Source organism: Protomyctophum bolini, assembly GCF_963924005.1.
Source record: "Protomyctophum bolini genome assembly, chromosome: 2".
NCBI lineage: Eukaryota > Metazoa > Chordata > Actinopteri > Myctophiformes > Myctophidae > Protomyctophum > Protomyctophum bolini.
In genome coordinates this window covers 19,188,287-19,204,642 of record NC_137863.1, presented here as the reverse complement: position 1 = coordinate 19,204,642, position 16,356 = coordinate 19,188,287, and the positions used below count along the sequence as shown (strand labels likewise).

At 43.3% G+C, this 16,356-nt stretch overlaps 1 protein-coding gene across 1 annotated transcript in view; it reads left to right on the top strand.

Annotated features, from left to right (window-relative positions):
* Positions 1 to 1,910, top strand: part of mmp24 (matrix metallopeptidase 24) — a gene marked incomplete at its 3' end in the record, with an annotated part of 57,277 nt that extends 55,367 nt beyond the window's left edge. Inside the window, exon 9 of the mRNA XM_080792117.1 lies at positions 1,513 to 1,910. Coding sequence (XP_080648243.1) covers positions 1,513 to 1,910 — 398 coding nt within the window. The remainder of the gene's footprint in view (positions 1 to 1,512) is intronic.
* Between the last annotated feature and the right edge of the window lie 14,446 nt (positions 1,911 to 16,356).

Genomic DNA, 16,356 nt, shown 5'->3' with positions numbered 1-16,356 from the left:
AGTATTCTTCTCTAGTGTGTTCATATTTGTCACATGCAGTCAAGAAGTGGAGCTCTGTCTCCACCACTCCTTGACTACTCTCTCTCTCTCTCTCTCTCTCTCTCTCTCTCTCTCTCTCTCTCTCTCTCTCTCTCTCTCTCTCTCTCTCTGGTAGAGTCACATCGGTCTCGTGGCTACAGTGTCTCATAGGCATTACATAACACTGTGGTCCAATCAAAACAAGTCAAACTGTGACGCTTCCATTGTGACAGAGCAGAACTGTCTGTGACGAGACAGTTCACAGTGTTTTGGGTTTCTGTATCATGTTGAGGTTGCTTAATGCACTGGTTCCCAAAGTGGGGTCCCGGGACTCCCAGGGGCCCTTGAGGGAGTTCCAGGGGGTCCCCAGCCAAATGATAGTTTGTAACCAAATGGACCCTTACGGGTCTGTAACTCTGAGAGTGTACAAATGGAACCAAATGGACCCTAACGGGTTCATTTGGTTCCATTTGTACTCTCTCATTAAATTAAATTAACATTGATTTTACAATATAAATTAAATAAATTGGGGTCCCCAGAGATAGAAATGCCATTGAATAGGGGACGGTAGTCTAATTCAGGTCAAACCGGGGGGTCCTTGAAATTAAATGGTATGAGAGTCACTGCTAGAGCTGTAAAAATCTTCTCTTATGGGGGTCCTTGGCATATATTTCCTAATGGGGGTCCACGGGGCTAATTAGTTTCAATGTGGGGGTCCTTGACATGAAAAAGTTTGGAAACCACTGGCTTAAAGGAGCTAGTAGTTCACTTATTTTCATCAATTACACACCCCGTGAAAACCCTGAATTCATGGAGATTTGTTTGTCTTTGTCACTTTCATGAGACAATATTTTGATGAGTGTGTTAGGAGGACTCAAGAGTCTCCTGAACTGCTCGTTTAAGACAGCGGTTGTCAACAAGCAAAATACATTTTCTTTTTTTTTTTGGAAAGTCTTTGAAACTCTTTGGAAAAAAAGAATTACCCAAATGACATGCCCTATATGAATCAATTATAATATTGATTATAATCATAATAATATTTATTGTCCGCGAAGGATATCGTTATTCATCTTCACAGGTGTGTTCAAACACCCACAACAAAACAACACATAGCACAGAAAAACACCAAGACAATGCAAAAACATGAGTTCCCCACTGTATACAGAACCATGCTATCGGCGGGACAGTTTGTTTAATGCCGCGATGGCTGAGGGGACAAAACTCCTACTAACGCGGACCTTTTTCCATGGCAAGGTTCTGTATCTTTTTCCTGATGGCATGAGGTTAAAGAAGCGAAACAGGGGATGATCAGTGTCATTTGATATTGAAGGTGCTAACCTTATTGTTCATATCAGAAAGTGTGGGTGTAGGCAGCCCGTTGATCATTTATATTGGATTAAATTACTTTATATATATTTTTTTAGTTTATTGTATTAGTTTGATGTGTTGTTGAGACTGATACAAAATGCCGTCCCCTCCTGTCTCTGTCCACAGACTACACGTTCTTCTACAAGGGGAAGGACTACTGGAAGTTCGACAACCAGAAGCTGTCGGTGGAGCCCGGCTACCCCAAGTCCATCCTGCGTGACTGGATGGGCTGCGACCAGTCCGACATGGAGCGCGCCGCCGGCGGGGCGGGGGGAGGAGGGCCGGCGGGCGGCGGCAACAACCGCGGCGACCGCTCCATGCCCCTGGACGACGTGGACATCATGGTGACCATCAACGACGTGCCGACCACGGTCAACGCCATCGCCGTGGTCATCCCCTGCATCCTGTCGCTGTGCATCCTCGTGCTGGTCTACACCATCTTCCAGTTCAAGAACAAAGGAACGCAGCAGAGCGCCATCATGACGCAGCACTACTACAAGTACCCAGTGCAGGAGTGGGTATGACGGACGGACGGACGGACGGAACACGCCTCCCGAGGCGGGGTGGTGGAGGTTGGAGGGGTGGGTTTGTCCAATATCGACAATTCAAAAGGTTTTTGAGTGGAGCTGACACGCCGCTAGCTGACTGGCTACATCACGCGTTGATTCGCTGGCTTTGGCGGGATGAGGCGGGGGGGTGGGGGCAGTAAACCCGCGCAAACGCCGGTAGGTATAGGTACAGTAGGTACAGTACAGTACACACGTCTGCTCTGTGGGAGTTAAGAGGGAGATGTTTACTCGCAATATGAGCTGTGTGTGTTTCTTTGTATGCGTGCGTGCGTGTGAGCGTGCGCACGTGCGACTTGTGCCTGTCTTGTAACACAAACACCTTGGTGTGGACAAAAAGAAAAAAAAGAAAAGAAACTGTCCGGGGAAAAAAGGGTGAATCTCAGATTTTTTTGATTTGTTCACCTGAAGCGGAAACCTTAAAGTAATAATGGTAGACGAAGCTGCAACAGCATGAGAAGACAATGAAACATGTAGGATGAATTTGACGTTCCAAGGACGGACTCTGCTCGGCCTTGGATAAGCCTAGATAGCTCAGTTTGCTCATCTTAAAAGATAACAGGGTGATGTGCTACTGTAGGAGTCACGTGATGGCCGTAGATGATTTCTCCTGGGACCGTACTAACACGAGACCACCGGTACAAACAGGATGAAAATGGAGGGGAGCGCAGAAAGAACTACTTCAACTATTAAGTCTGATGAAATGCATTCAGAGAAAAAAAAAAGAAAGAAAAACTGATGAAAAAAAAAAGTAACTTGAACATAAAATGTAGGTAGAAAGGCCATAACAAAGACGAAACAAAAACAAACAAACAAAACAAAAAAGATCTCTTTGTGGATCGATTTTTTTTATTTTATTTTTTTGCTTGTGTTGAATTGTGGACCGTTTTCTCTCTTTGTTATAACCACACACATACAAGAACGCACTCATGTCAACCACAAAACATGACCCATGTACACTGCAGTGGTTCTCAAACATTTCCAGATGTTTCTATCGACACACAACCTGGGAACCCAATTTGTTTACTTTAATTTGCCTATGGGGGCCCCGCCCCCACCAATAGAATGTGGATAACAACTTCCGGGTCGGGCGCTTAAAGGTGCGTTCAGACTTTGAATTTAAATATTCGCCTTGGTTCGTACAGTTTGTGTTGCGGCCATCTCGCGCAACTTCTCGTCTTTGCATTGACTTTGTATGTAACCACGCCGCTCTAACCATCCAAGTCTGAACGCACCTTTATGTTTTCAATCCACTAATCCCCAATGTAGGCCTACACACTCTCTGGATGCCCCTGCCGACAGATTCAGTAGTGCAGCTCGGAAGCTGTTCTTGAGAGATTAATCTCTGTGTAGCGCAGTTGTTCTCAACCCTTTACTGGATCTTGGGCCTGCAACGTCTCAAAAGTGTTGGCGGTGGTCCACCCATCCGACCGCTTAACCTGGTGGACATTCTTTCAGCTACCGTGTTTATTTTAACTATCAATCAATCAATCGATTTGGCTCCAGCTTGGATTAGTGCAACCAACATGTAGTATACTGCTATTGATCCGTGTCCCCATGAAAACGATTTTTTTTAAAGAAACCATATCATGAAATCTATATATTACTGTCATGTTATCATTAACCTCTATAGTGTTTTGCCAATCTTTTTGGGGTCCCACTTGCAATACCCTATCGGCCCACCAGTAGGCCCAGGTGCACAGGTTGAGAACCACTGCCCTGCTGCATTACTTTCAACTATACGCGAGAAGCTGATTGAACGTTTTATTTGACATTTTACTCCGTTTTGGCTGGGTGGAAAAGGTGTTGTTTGGCACATGTAGAGCAAACGGTGCCATGTCATTATTCCGACATCCCGCTGTTCTGACCCCCCCATTATAAATAACCCTGACCTCGCACTAGCCCAACGTGTGTCGGACTGTTGGAACAATGGGAGGTTGGAATTACCCGGTATAGGAGAGGTTGTTGTTGTTAACTCAAGGCTGTTGCCTTTCCTGCATGTCTCCATCCCGCGCTTAACAAGCTCTGCACACAGCTGGAAAGTTTTTTTTTAAATGTACTTGTGCTTTTACTTACGTTCTGTCCTTGACTTTATTCCCATATTTGTATTGCATTCTTTGTGTTGGCATTCTCTCTCTCTCTCTCTCTCTCTCTCTCTCTCTCTTCAAAGCGGGGGTGCGGAGAGCGTGTTGAGAAAGAATATCGGGAGGCGTGTGAATACAAATACAATGGGAACAAGATGACTGTGAGAAAAGAGGAGAATGGAGAGAGTGGACAATGGACAATTGATGTCGAACAATGAGGTTTTGTTTGATATGTATGTTATGTTTTTATCGCAAGTCACGTTCGTTTGGCGAAATGTTAATTAGTCTTGTGATAGAGAGAGAGGGGGGGGCAGAGGGGGCTAGCATTAGTATGCTAGCCGTGCGTGCGTCAGCACCATCGACCAGGCTTAATGAAGTAGCTCCGTTCACACGACTAATAGCAGATACTTGCCCTCCGCATCCCTCGCTCTAATCCCCCTGCCTCCTGCCTCTTCTTTATTCCAATGTATTGTTTCATTTTTAAAGGGAGAGCAGGGTTAGTCCACTTGCCCCATTTCTCCATTGCAAGATGCTTTCTCTTAGGGATTCATGTTTGTTTGTTTTTCTAAACTGAGTTACATTTACATATATATTTAATTTAAAGCTGTGATGTAACTTTTACTGTTCTACTCCCGGATTTGAACCCATCATGCACGTCTCATTGAGATTGTTTACCGCTGATCTAATAGAGCCTGGCGTGCTTGATCTGGGGAGAAATTGAAGTTTGAACATCAGGAAAAAAAGAAAAATGTCAAAGATCATGTCCAATTTAGACACACATGATCTAAATGTCTCAATGGAAGAAGTTATATTTTATTAACATACAGCTTGGAACAAATAACATTTTATTAACAAACAATAACATGATAGAGTCCATCTGCCAATGTTATTTTTATCTCACTATCTCTCCTGACTCTCTCTAGCTCTCTCTCTCTCTCTCCACATCTCATTCTCATTCTGTCCATCTGTTTCCCTTATTGCCGCCATCGCTCACCACGCGCATCTCGTTTTCTCATTCATCGGCTCGATTTCCCACGTGCGTTGTAGTGAAACCCTGACTCCATTTGAATTCACTTAACACCGGTGTGCGCTGGGAAATAAGCAGTAATTGAAAGTAGTCATATAGCTGTATACATCAAACTCATTACTCTCCTTATTACCTGGTAAGTGCTTTTATCGCTGTGTGGGAAATTTGCGAACAGGAGGGAGCAGGCCATTCTTCGGCGGCATCGACAAAAATGCCAAAATATCTCTCTCTCTCTGTCTCTCGCTCCCCGTGTTTTTTGTGTGTTACTGGCAAGGTCGGTAACTCCTAACGTGCCTGGCACGATGGCTTACAGGTTACGTATGTCTGACAGAGTGTACCTGTAATTACCTGCCACGAGAGCCAATAAAAGTCAACGAAAGCGGGATTTAATTTGAAAAAGCAAGGCCACAGTACGAAGGCTGTTGGAGGCTATGATGCCTGTGGGAGAGAGATAGGGAACAAGACAAATCACCTGGTGAAATATTACCGAGTCCAAAGGGGGACATAACTCATCGGGGGGATGACCATGCATCTTCTCTCTTTTCTTCTGAAACAACTGGACTATACATAGGAAACCTATTTAACATGGAGCGGGTGACGCCTTTGGATTCCAGTGACTCGATGGTGTGATGTTTGTCTCTGGAGCACTTCCCACAGGCCTGGTTGCTGCTACTCTCAAGACCCTTGGGCATTCTGACTGACTCACTGCTTATACACACATGCGCACACGCAAACACACACACACACACACACGCACACTTACGCACTCTTATGCACACATGCACGCACGCACACACAAAACCTCACAGACTGGTTTTATTCTCTTGGCGGAGTGATTTTCTGATCAGATTAATGGCTACCGTGAACTCTGCCTCTATACAATCCTGCCTTTCTCCCTCCGTCTGCCTCTCCTCATCCCCTGTACTGGTCTTTTGTTTACCCATTGAGCGCTCTCCCGTTGTCCTGCAGTAATTGAATGTGTTCTCAGCCCCATATACTTATAATTACACTCTGCTGTCTAGTGCAATTCAGCACGCCCTTGCATAGGTTCCAAATCGATAGCGTTCGATATCTTGACGGGGTTATTTTGACTCAGCGGAGAGCCATTGTAAAGTCGCCTGCACACTTGGTTCCCAGGAGGGGAATAATAGACATCGGCACAGAACGAGACGGCCTCTGTTTTCTCTAGTGCTCTACCTGGAAGCTTTGTTAGGTCCTTGCGCATGTGCGTGGTGTCCTCACGTGCGTGCGTGGTATCCGCACGCTCGTGGCAGCTTCGGGGAAATGTGAACGTCTCTCTGGGGAAGCAGCCTTTTCATCTGAAATCTTTTTGAAGTTGTTTCTGCGGCTTTGGCCAGCTTGAGTGTAATATATTAGGCTGGGCTGCTTAAGGTGAAAAATGTACATGTGGTGTGAGCACCACTTCTTCATACTAATTGGTCCACTCCTCACTAATGCTCATTAAAAGATGACACCACTACTCACTCTGTGTCTCAGACGTGGGCTTCGGACAGAAACCTGCCTACCAATGATGTTTGGTCATTTTACCCCCTCCCCTGTACCCACCCCACGCACGCGCGCACACACACACACACACACACACACACACACACAATTCAGTTCAAAGGAGCTTTATTGGCATGAGAAAACAAACTTTTATATTGCCAAAGCAAGTACAATACAATAAAAACAGTTGAAAATGGGGAAAGTATATACAGTTGGAGGGGGTATAGCATTTTGTAAACAGAGCTACCACACACACACCACCCCCAGCAAGAATAATACCTTGTATTTCAGCATGATACATTTTCCAGGAAGAGAAACCCTGAAAGCATTAGCTTGGATCCCCATTGATTATGTCACTGATAGGCTACGTTTCAGAACTGCCCACCAATGAGACAGATACGGTGACATCTTATGGCAAGCATACGAAAGGATAAATTATTATGAAAATTTAACGCAAGATTTTTAGGTAGATTGAGGACAGGCTTGTTAGATTGCCTATTCTCTCTAGTTTGGGTCCCGGGCAGACATCACATTTCTCTGTTGGGTCTTGAGCTAAATCGCTTGGAAATCCCTGCCTTAGAGAATGAAGGATTTTATACGGTCATACCTCGGTGAAGCCTTGCCCGCGTGTTTAGCTTGACAGCTAATCCACAAAATCTCTTCACTTTTGACACTCATTCACATTGAAAACGGTGGATGGGGAAGTCGACTTCAGCAAAGTACATTGCGGTACGTCCCTGTCTGTCTATGCTTAGGAACTGGCCAGTACGATCACAGCCAGCAGCTCCACGCCAGCAAAAAGGGGGTTAAGTGCCTTGCTGTAGGGCACCTCGACGGTTCTAAATGATGGATGCGGAGAGAGAGAGCATTACATTTTCTAATCCACTTTCTAGGTGGATTTGTAATGGCGACCTTCTGTTCGCAAACAAGCGCCTGTCTGTCTGTCTCTAACACACCCACCATCCCCCACGCGACCCCCCCCCCCCCCCACACACACACACACACACACACACACACGATCAACGGGCACTCCAGCAAGAGGGTTGATGGGAAGTGAGAGAGGAGAGCGAGTCAAATAGAATAGATTTAATCACCCCAGCCAATTATCTCTCTTGAACTCAGCTACGCCGTGATAGTGTCACGGCAGTAGTGTGAGATGACAGGTGTGGGACGCGTTGTTGTAGAAAATAACAGCCATTAATAACATTCCATTGAGTGCTGCTACCGAGCTACACTTACATCTTATTGTAGTTTGGAAAGTGAGCCGTTAAAAAAATGTATTCACTCATTTCTTCATACTCGTATGTTGAGCGGCTGCTCTGCAGTAATTAGGGGGGGTTAAGCGACTTGCCCCATAGTGCTCGTTGTGTGGGTGGGAAGGCCCCCCAGGTTAACTCCCGTTACTAATAATATGATGAGGGGCAATGTTCTTAGGTATGACAGAATCTCACTGACTGTTCAATTGTACCATAATGCTGTACTTTTATAAAGAATAAGGGACGATTTGGCCCCACCATGTTGACACTTTTACAAAGGGGGATGTTGAGCTGATGAACGAAATGCAAATTCCATCCTATTTGATCAAAGAAATGTACTATATTAATTAACCACTTCAACCCTCTAAGCTTTGAGTTACAACTGTTCTCGGACCGCGTTTTCCCGTTGACACAAAAAATAGATACACAAGCTCGATCTTGTAGATCAAAAGGCTGATGGGGCCAAATGTTCCCACCCAGAATGGGTATGCTGGGGTTCAAGTGGTTAAAAATAATCACAGCAAGGCCATGTCCTTGTATCGTTGAAGAGTACTAAACCATGTGTGTATATACGTTACGTAAGTACATATTTACCGAGCTTTGCAGAAGAGTAGCCGTTTACAATAGAGTGCAGTATGTATTTCAGCAGATGTCTGTCTATGTAAAAGGTCGGTGGGGATTAAAGGGGCGTGTACTTGAAGGAAACGGTGATCACGTATCCACATTGTTTGTGAAAAAAACACATAAAAGTCGTATATGTACATGAGATTTTTAAACTACTTGGTGTGTGTCCAATCCACCACTATTGCTTTGTAAAAGTTATTTATTCAACCACTTTTCTTGTACTCCATGATATACACAGAGGGCAAAGTGGTCCTTTGGGAGATTTGCCTCTTTTTAAGGATATCAGACGCAGACCAGGGATGAACCGCAGCCTCCAAGTGGGCCTGGGTTTGTTTGATTTGTCTGCTTTTGCATGTCAGATGGTGGTGGTGCAGCATGGGACAGATCCACGGCTCGGTAAACGTCGTTTGCCCTGCACCTTTGCACTATTTATAAGGATTACGTAAACCCGGGGGGACTCCAAAAACTATTGTGAAACCAATTGGTTGGAAATGTGTTCCAGCCAGGCAGACAAGTCCAATCTGTCACATCAGAGAAGAGTTGGAACTTGCAGAAAGAGAAGGGTGAAGTTGCCACTTGACCCTTAAATAGGACGGCTTTGCAGTTTCTTAATAGAGTTTTGAAACAGGGAAAAGAAAGAAAGTCTGACCCTTATCAAATGCTCAAGGGTAGCCTCACCTCAAGACTATTTTAAGGTTTAATTCCAAGCTTATATACGGCATCTCTCTCTCTCTCTCTATCTCTCTCTCTCTCTCTCTCGCTCTCTCAAAGAGAAATTAAGCTTTATTTGGAGAGTGGTTTGCTTTGTCCCTGGTCTGCTGATGTGTTAGTTAGTTAGTGTCTTTTTTTCTTTTCTTTTCACAACAATGCAGTTGCCTTTAAAGGTAGATTTAGTTCATGTGGCGTCATCACTCCCAGGCAGCACTGTGACACTCACCAGAGATGGTGTATCTAACTGCCCACACCGCAGGGAACATGTAAACAATTTATTTCTGTTGAGCAGAAAGCTCGTATTGTCCCATATGCCTACTGAAGTAATATATAAGTTACTATATATAAGTAATATATAGTATGTATAGTATATGTTGGACAAAAAAAATACATGGAGGAAAACATATTTGTAGTGGCCACCATATTTTGAAAAAGTGTGAATTATGCTATTATATTATAATTTATGTCCTATAGTGGCAGAGTGACATTTCGTAAGTCGTGAAAATTACTCAAGTGAAAAGGTTTCCACCAAGGTGGAAAGAAGGAACCATTTTCTTTTAATCTGACACGCCTGCTCCAGTTTTAACATGAAAGTTATCGCCATTCTGTGTTTTAACCGTACAAACATCGCCATCTCTGACGAATGTCAACACAATGTCGCCATGTGGCTGGCTTCCAAGCGGCTAAGTCTCCCTTTAACTTGCCTGTCGTTGCCTTTAGTTTCTAATGTTTTGTCTTTATTTTTCTCCAGAAAAGAAGATACAGTACATGTATACTGTAGGTGAATGAATACATATCAAAGTAGTCGGTCCAGACTTTTGAAGCAAACGCTATATTGAACCTCTACTGCTAGGGGAGGTTTTTATCAGTTACCTGTATAGCTTTAAGATAGATATGATTCTGTTGGTTTTTCTTACAATGAAACCATCTTTTTTTTCTGTACATACCGTATCACATGCTTTTCTGATTTCATTTTGGGTTTTTTGACTACGTGGGTTGCTTAGAAAAGTAAAAAGAACAAAAAAAATAACTCGTCTCACGCGTCCTTACGTACACTGTCGCTGTCGGGTGGAGACCTTATATTATGTCCAAAACCGTTTTTATTATATTTTACATTATATAACACAAGTCTTAGGATTTAGAACAGTGGTTCTCAAAAAATGGCAGATATATAAGCTCACATCTCGTCACTTCATGCCGCATTGTGAGCTTGTGCATGTGCTATTTTTTGACCTAAAAAGAAGATTTCGATTTTGCGGGTCCTTTGCATGCATGTAGAAAATTCAGATCTAGTGATTTAGAAGGCATTTGTAGAATCGGCCTCAGCTCTTAATGGCTTCAAAAAATACTAATGAAATTATTAAAAATGGCAGATCTACAAGCTTGTAGATCTGCTATTTCCAGTAGCCTACTTTTGTTCAATACTCTTGTATGACAAGTAGGGCATTAATGTCAAAACATTGAAACATGAAAAGTTGCAATATGAAGATATAAGTTTTCTGCCCGACAGTGACGTGTACTCTTCTGTACAATACAAAAATGATGCACTGTTTTGTTGTGGATTGTTTTGTTTTTCTTTCTTTTTTTATATATATATATATAAAGGACCATCATCACGTACTTTGCATTAAAATGTAAATAGAAAAGTCAGAGAGAAACTTTGGGATAATTTATTTATTTCTCTCCCTTTTTGAGCATCGTCCTTTATTTGCACACAATAGGGGGTAAAAAAATCCTTTTTATGACAATGCTTATAATGAATAGGCATGTTTATGTTAATGTCTTAAGAAGATATTCTATTGATTCAAGTTTCTTTTTTGTTTGTTTTTTATTCTGCTGAAATGAAAGTTTAATATTTCCAAATGACAACATGATTGAATCAGAGGTGAATTATATGTTTCTTTTTTACCTCTGTTTTGATTTGAGTTTTACTGTCTCACGCTGATTCTCTACAGATATCACCATGTTCCGTTTGAAACAATGAAATGTCAATAAAAGTGAGAAAAAAAAACTCCATTGTCTAAGATTTTGGTCAATGAATGTTTGATGCATGCATGTCTTGCAGGTGCACGCACACACACACACACACACACACACACACACACACACACACACACTGACACACACACTCCAATTAAAGGTAGGGCAGTGATACTCAACCTCAGAAGAAGAAAAAAAAGAAAAGAAAAATCTGGAAATAAAAATAAATAAATCTGAATGAAGTTATCTTTAATTACATTATTATAAGTAATACTATTAGAGTTGTAGCCTACTATTACTCGAACGAAAATAAAAGCTTGGGGGGAGGGGGGGGGGATGCAATGCAAATGAAAGACATATACTGTGTATCCCTATTCCCTGACATAATTTTATAGCTAAACGGACAGAATTCTATTTTATTTGAATGATGAAACCCAGCTGCCATTAATAGTTGGAAATGGAAATGGAAATTGCGGAAATGGTGGAAATGGAAATTGCGGAAATTGCGGAAATGCGGAAATGGAAATTGAGGAAATTGCGGAAATGGTAATTGCGGAAATTGCGGAAATGGTGGAAATGGAAATTGCGGAAATGGAAATTGAGGAAATTGCGGAAATGGAAATTGCGGAAATTGCGGAAATGGAAATTGCGGAAATTGCTCTTCACTTATAGCTATCTATTTTCAGGAAGATTGTTTTATTTTACTCAGTCAGCCATATCACTACTCATTTTTTTTCATGAAAAAGGTCATAGCTGGGTAATCTATTTTCAGGCAAATTGTGTTTATTGTATTTTATTTTACTCAGCCATAACAATTTATTTTCTGTTAACCAACTTGCTGGCTGGCAGGCAGGCAGACAGCTACTCATAGACAGGCAGACAGACAGACAGCTACTCATGGAGAATTGGACAGGCAGGCAGTCAGACAGACAGCTACTCATAGACAGGCAGACAGACAGCTACTCATGGAGAATTGGACAGGCAGGCAGACAGCTACTCATGGACAATTGGACAGGCAGGAAGGCAGACAGCTACTCATAGACAGACAGACAGCTACTCATGGACAATTGGACAGGCAGGAATGCAGACAGCTACTCATAGACAGACAGACAGCTACTCATAGACAATTGGGCAGGCAGGCAGACAGCTACTCATAGACAGACAGACAGATACTCATGGACAATTGGACAGGCAGGAAGGCAGACAGCTACTCATAGACAGGCAGACAGACAGCTACTCATGGACAATTAGGCAGGCAGGCAGACAGCTACTCATAGACAGGCAGACAGACAGCTACTCATGGACAATTAGGCAGGCAGGCAGACAGCTACTCAGACAGGCAGACAGACAGCTACTCATGGACAATTGGACAGGCAGGCAGGCAGACAGACAGACAGCTACTCATAGACAGGCAGACAGTAAGACAGCTACTCATTGACAGACAGACAAATAACTACTCATGGACAGACAGACAGACAGGCAGGCAGGCAGGCAGGCAAAGAGCTACTCATGTTATGTTATTATGTTATTATAACAGCTACTCATGTTATGTGCAATAATTTGTGCAGTTATGGAAACAGCTCTTTGTGTTTATGCAATAAAATGTAACACATTTATTTATTTACATATTGTGTGCATGCACATTGTACTTTGATACATTTTGCGAAAATAAAGCAATTGAAAGAGAGAAGTTATCAAGTATCATTAATGTCGTAATTTTATCTACTGGCCCCTGGCCCCTTGCCATTTTTGTAATGTGGCCCACAGGTAAATCTATTTGAGTATCCCTGAGGTAGGGTAAGGGGTTCCTTTGGAAAAAATAGTATTCCAATTTTTCACGATGTTTTAATTACATACAGAGCATACTTATTTACACACACCTCGACAGTGGTTGCAGGGCCAATAAGGCAATTATGGAAGGAGGTAGGCCTACAGTAGGGCCCGCACACCATTCTTTTGGCAAATAATTACTTCATTGAATTAAACGACAACGTTTCGATCTTGATGGTCGATACTCAGGTCAGTATACCTGATATTAATTACATACAAGCAGACAGTACACACAAAAGACCATATAAACTAAAGCAACAACAATCAGGTCGCAACTCGAACGGGCCTGAGTCGGCTAAGCAAACTTTGCAACGTTCGACACAGTAACTCGCACGATCAGTATCTCTCGTGGCTCAAGTAAGTCTGCTTGAGACGGCGGCGCCCCTCTGTCGTGGTCTGAAATTACCTATCCTATACCATCATAAATGCACATATCTGTACGCGTGTGTGTGTGTGTGTGTGCATGTACGTATGTCTGTAATCCACGTAACTCGAGAACAGTTTGCCCTACCGAGTTCAAATTTGACACACACGTTCCACTGTACACCACAGGGTCCACAGGGACACCACAGGGAGTGCAGTCTCCCTGGGCCTTGACTCGGTGGTATACACCGTTGACCAGAAACACCACAAAAGTCAAATCAGTGTACCAGTAGCATCAGGAGGCGACAAGATTCCACCTAGAGCAGGCCTCTCTTCCGGGTTTTTAAACAGGTGGTGGATGGAAATGATGCTCGTGCACGGCTTCAACTTGCATCTGCAAAGCGTTTCCGTTGTTTTGCCGACGCTGCCATTTGAAGCCGTGCGCAAGCGTCATTTCCTTCCACCAGCTGTGAAGAGACGCCTGCTCTAGGCGGCATCTTGCCGCCTCTTGACGCTGCTGTCTGGGTAGTGGGTACCACTGTTCGCCAGTGGACCTAATGAGCCTAAGTCCCCTCACCTGTACAATTCCCAGTCTCTGCCTCAGCCAATTGATTGCCAATGGCAACCCCACACCTGCCATTTCATCACTGACCCGGGCACAGGTCTAGTTTACTCAAACCCGAAGAAGATTCCATGCTCGCGTCTGTATGTGAATGGGAGACTGGAGACAGGGGTGCGGCTCCTCACCAGGTGCAGCACTTCAGCAATCGGGTGGAGCCTATTTAACTCAGCTCTTAATTTGGTAACATGTTGTTTTTCTGCACACAGAAACGGTGTGACTCCTCACTCCCTGGACCTTGCCTTGTCTGCTCTGCCAGCCTAAACTGCCCTCAAGTTTTGGCTTTTAAATTTGTTTGATATTTTTGCCTGTTTATGCATTTTTGCTTTTTGTTGCGCTCTAGGCTGGTAATAGATCTTAGATTTGTTTTATATTCTTGCCTTGCCTCTGTGTTTGAGTCTGCATTTGGGTTGAACTAGACTTTCAAGCTTAACAACTACACACAAATAAAAAAAGCAGAGTTAAAGTCTAGGATGAAATGAATATAATGTGCATTGGATATTAAACTGCCGGACCATTTCCTTCTAATGAGGACTGGAGATATAACGTATACAGGATATACTACAGGAAGGAACGTGATAACAAATAAATGGAGACAATATTGGAAATGGAGCTAAAACTGACCATCTGCCAAGCACAAATCTCTGATATTTTTTCCAATCATAGTTAATGCTGAGATTGCTAATACCTTTTTTTGTATTATTCAATATCCATTTTATTTGTTGTCACAGAAATGTTCCATTAAATGTTATATTGTACCTGTTGCGTGTGGCCATGACCTCACTCACACACACACATACTCAGTCATTCAATCATTGTCTGTGCTAATTCTCTGTCTCTCCTCCCCACTCAGACTGACACACCCAGACTGGCATACCTGCAGCAGATTCCCCTAATTGTCATCTGCTGCAGCCCTCTCTATAAAAGCCAGCCAGCTCAGTCTCATGGCAGACACAGACCCAGCAACATCTCAGTCCCACACCATGTCAATACTTGTTTTGAGTTTACTTTAATTTACTTTAGTTTGGCCTGGGGATGACCGGCAGTCTTTGTTTTCGTTGGTAGTAATAGTTGATTGTAAGTTAGGCGGGGGGGAACGGCTTCGACGTCCCTACAGGGGGTGGCCTGGGCCCCCCCTCATTCTCCTGTGTTTGCCGGCATCTCCAGGTCTTCCTCAATTCTCCTAAGTTGGTAAAGTACCACTGAAACTTATGTATTGTTTAATATTTTGGTTGCTCACATGTTTCCAGTAATTTGATCCCTGTGGGGAAGTTTGGTTAATAAAAACCGTCAAACTTGTGATTTCGTGATGCCCTTCATTTATGTTGAGTTCTCCAATTCGAGCCATTTGTGTTATTTATGCACTTTGCTTGGAGACCGCAACATACCCATGCACTGTTGTCAATACAGCAGCGTAAGGACAAATTGGCAATATCTGACAAATATCCCCCGTCTGTTACTGTAGGCCTACTGTTGTTTCATTTTGGATGCATTTTCTCTCCAGGTTCTCATAACCCAAACCGCCCCATATTTGTCTCCCTTATTTTCCCTCACCTCCGTGTTTGGCAGCTACATATGCGGTAATGGATCATTTGGCACAGTATGCACAATGTGTTGGCATTGTTCGCCTTGCTTGTTTTGAACCAGGTAACACGAGACCAAATGGACCAATACATCACCATTTAATACAAAGGTTAATAATAAACTAGAAGCCACTGCTGTCGGCCAGAAACCTCATGTCTCCATATCTTTCTCAACTGTTCATTGTCTCCACCAGGCAGAAGGCATGGGAAGAGAGTATGTTTTGCACTCTGTCCGCGTGTGTGTGTGCGTCCGTCCCTCTGTGTATAAACTAATCTCCGGCACCGTTGGCCCGGTCGATGCCAAATTGTGCACACACACTCCCTCAATGCCAACGATGAACCTCTGCCCCACAATAGCACCACCATGAGGCCGATTTTATTTCTTTATATTACTAGTACAGATTTTATCCATACATCACGCAAATCGCTATACACTATCTCCATTGTAATGACATCCATTTTGGACACTGGCTGGGCCGCTATCCCACACTGCTCACCCATACAGTCATGTGACCAATAGGGCCTGTCCGCTTCCCCATATTCCATCCCCAATCGCTACGATTACCTTCTAAAGTTGACAGGATTTGTCCATTTCCAACAAAATGCCTCAAATCATTAACACATTGTGCGCTTTCCGTGAAATTATGCACAAACATTCCCACTAGGCCGAGGAAGAAATGCCACATCTGCTGGTTATAGCGCCGCAATGAGGCTTTTTTTTGTTGGTAAAACACATTTCTGTACATTACTCATACATATTTGATCCATACATCACGCAAATCGGTATACACTATCTCATAGTAATGACATCCATTTTTTGG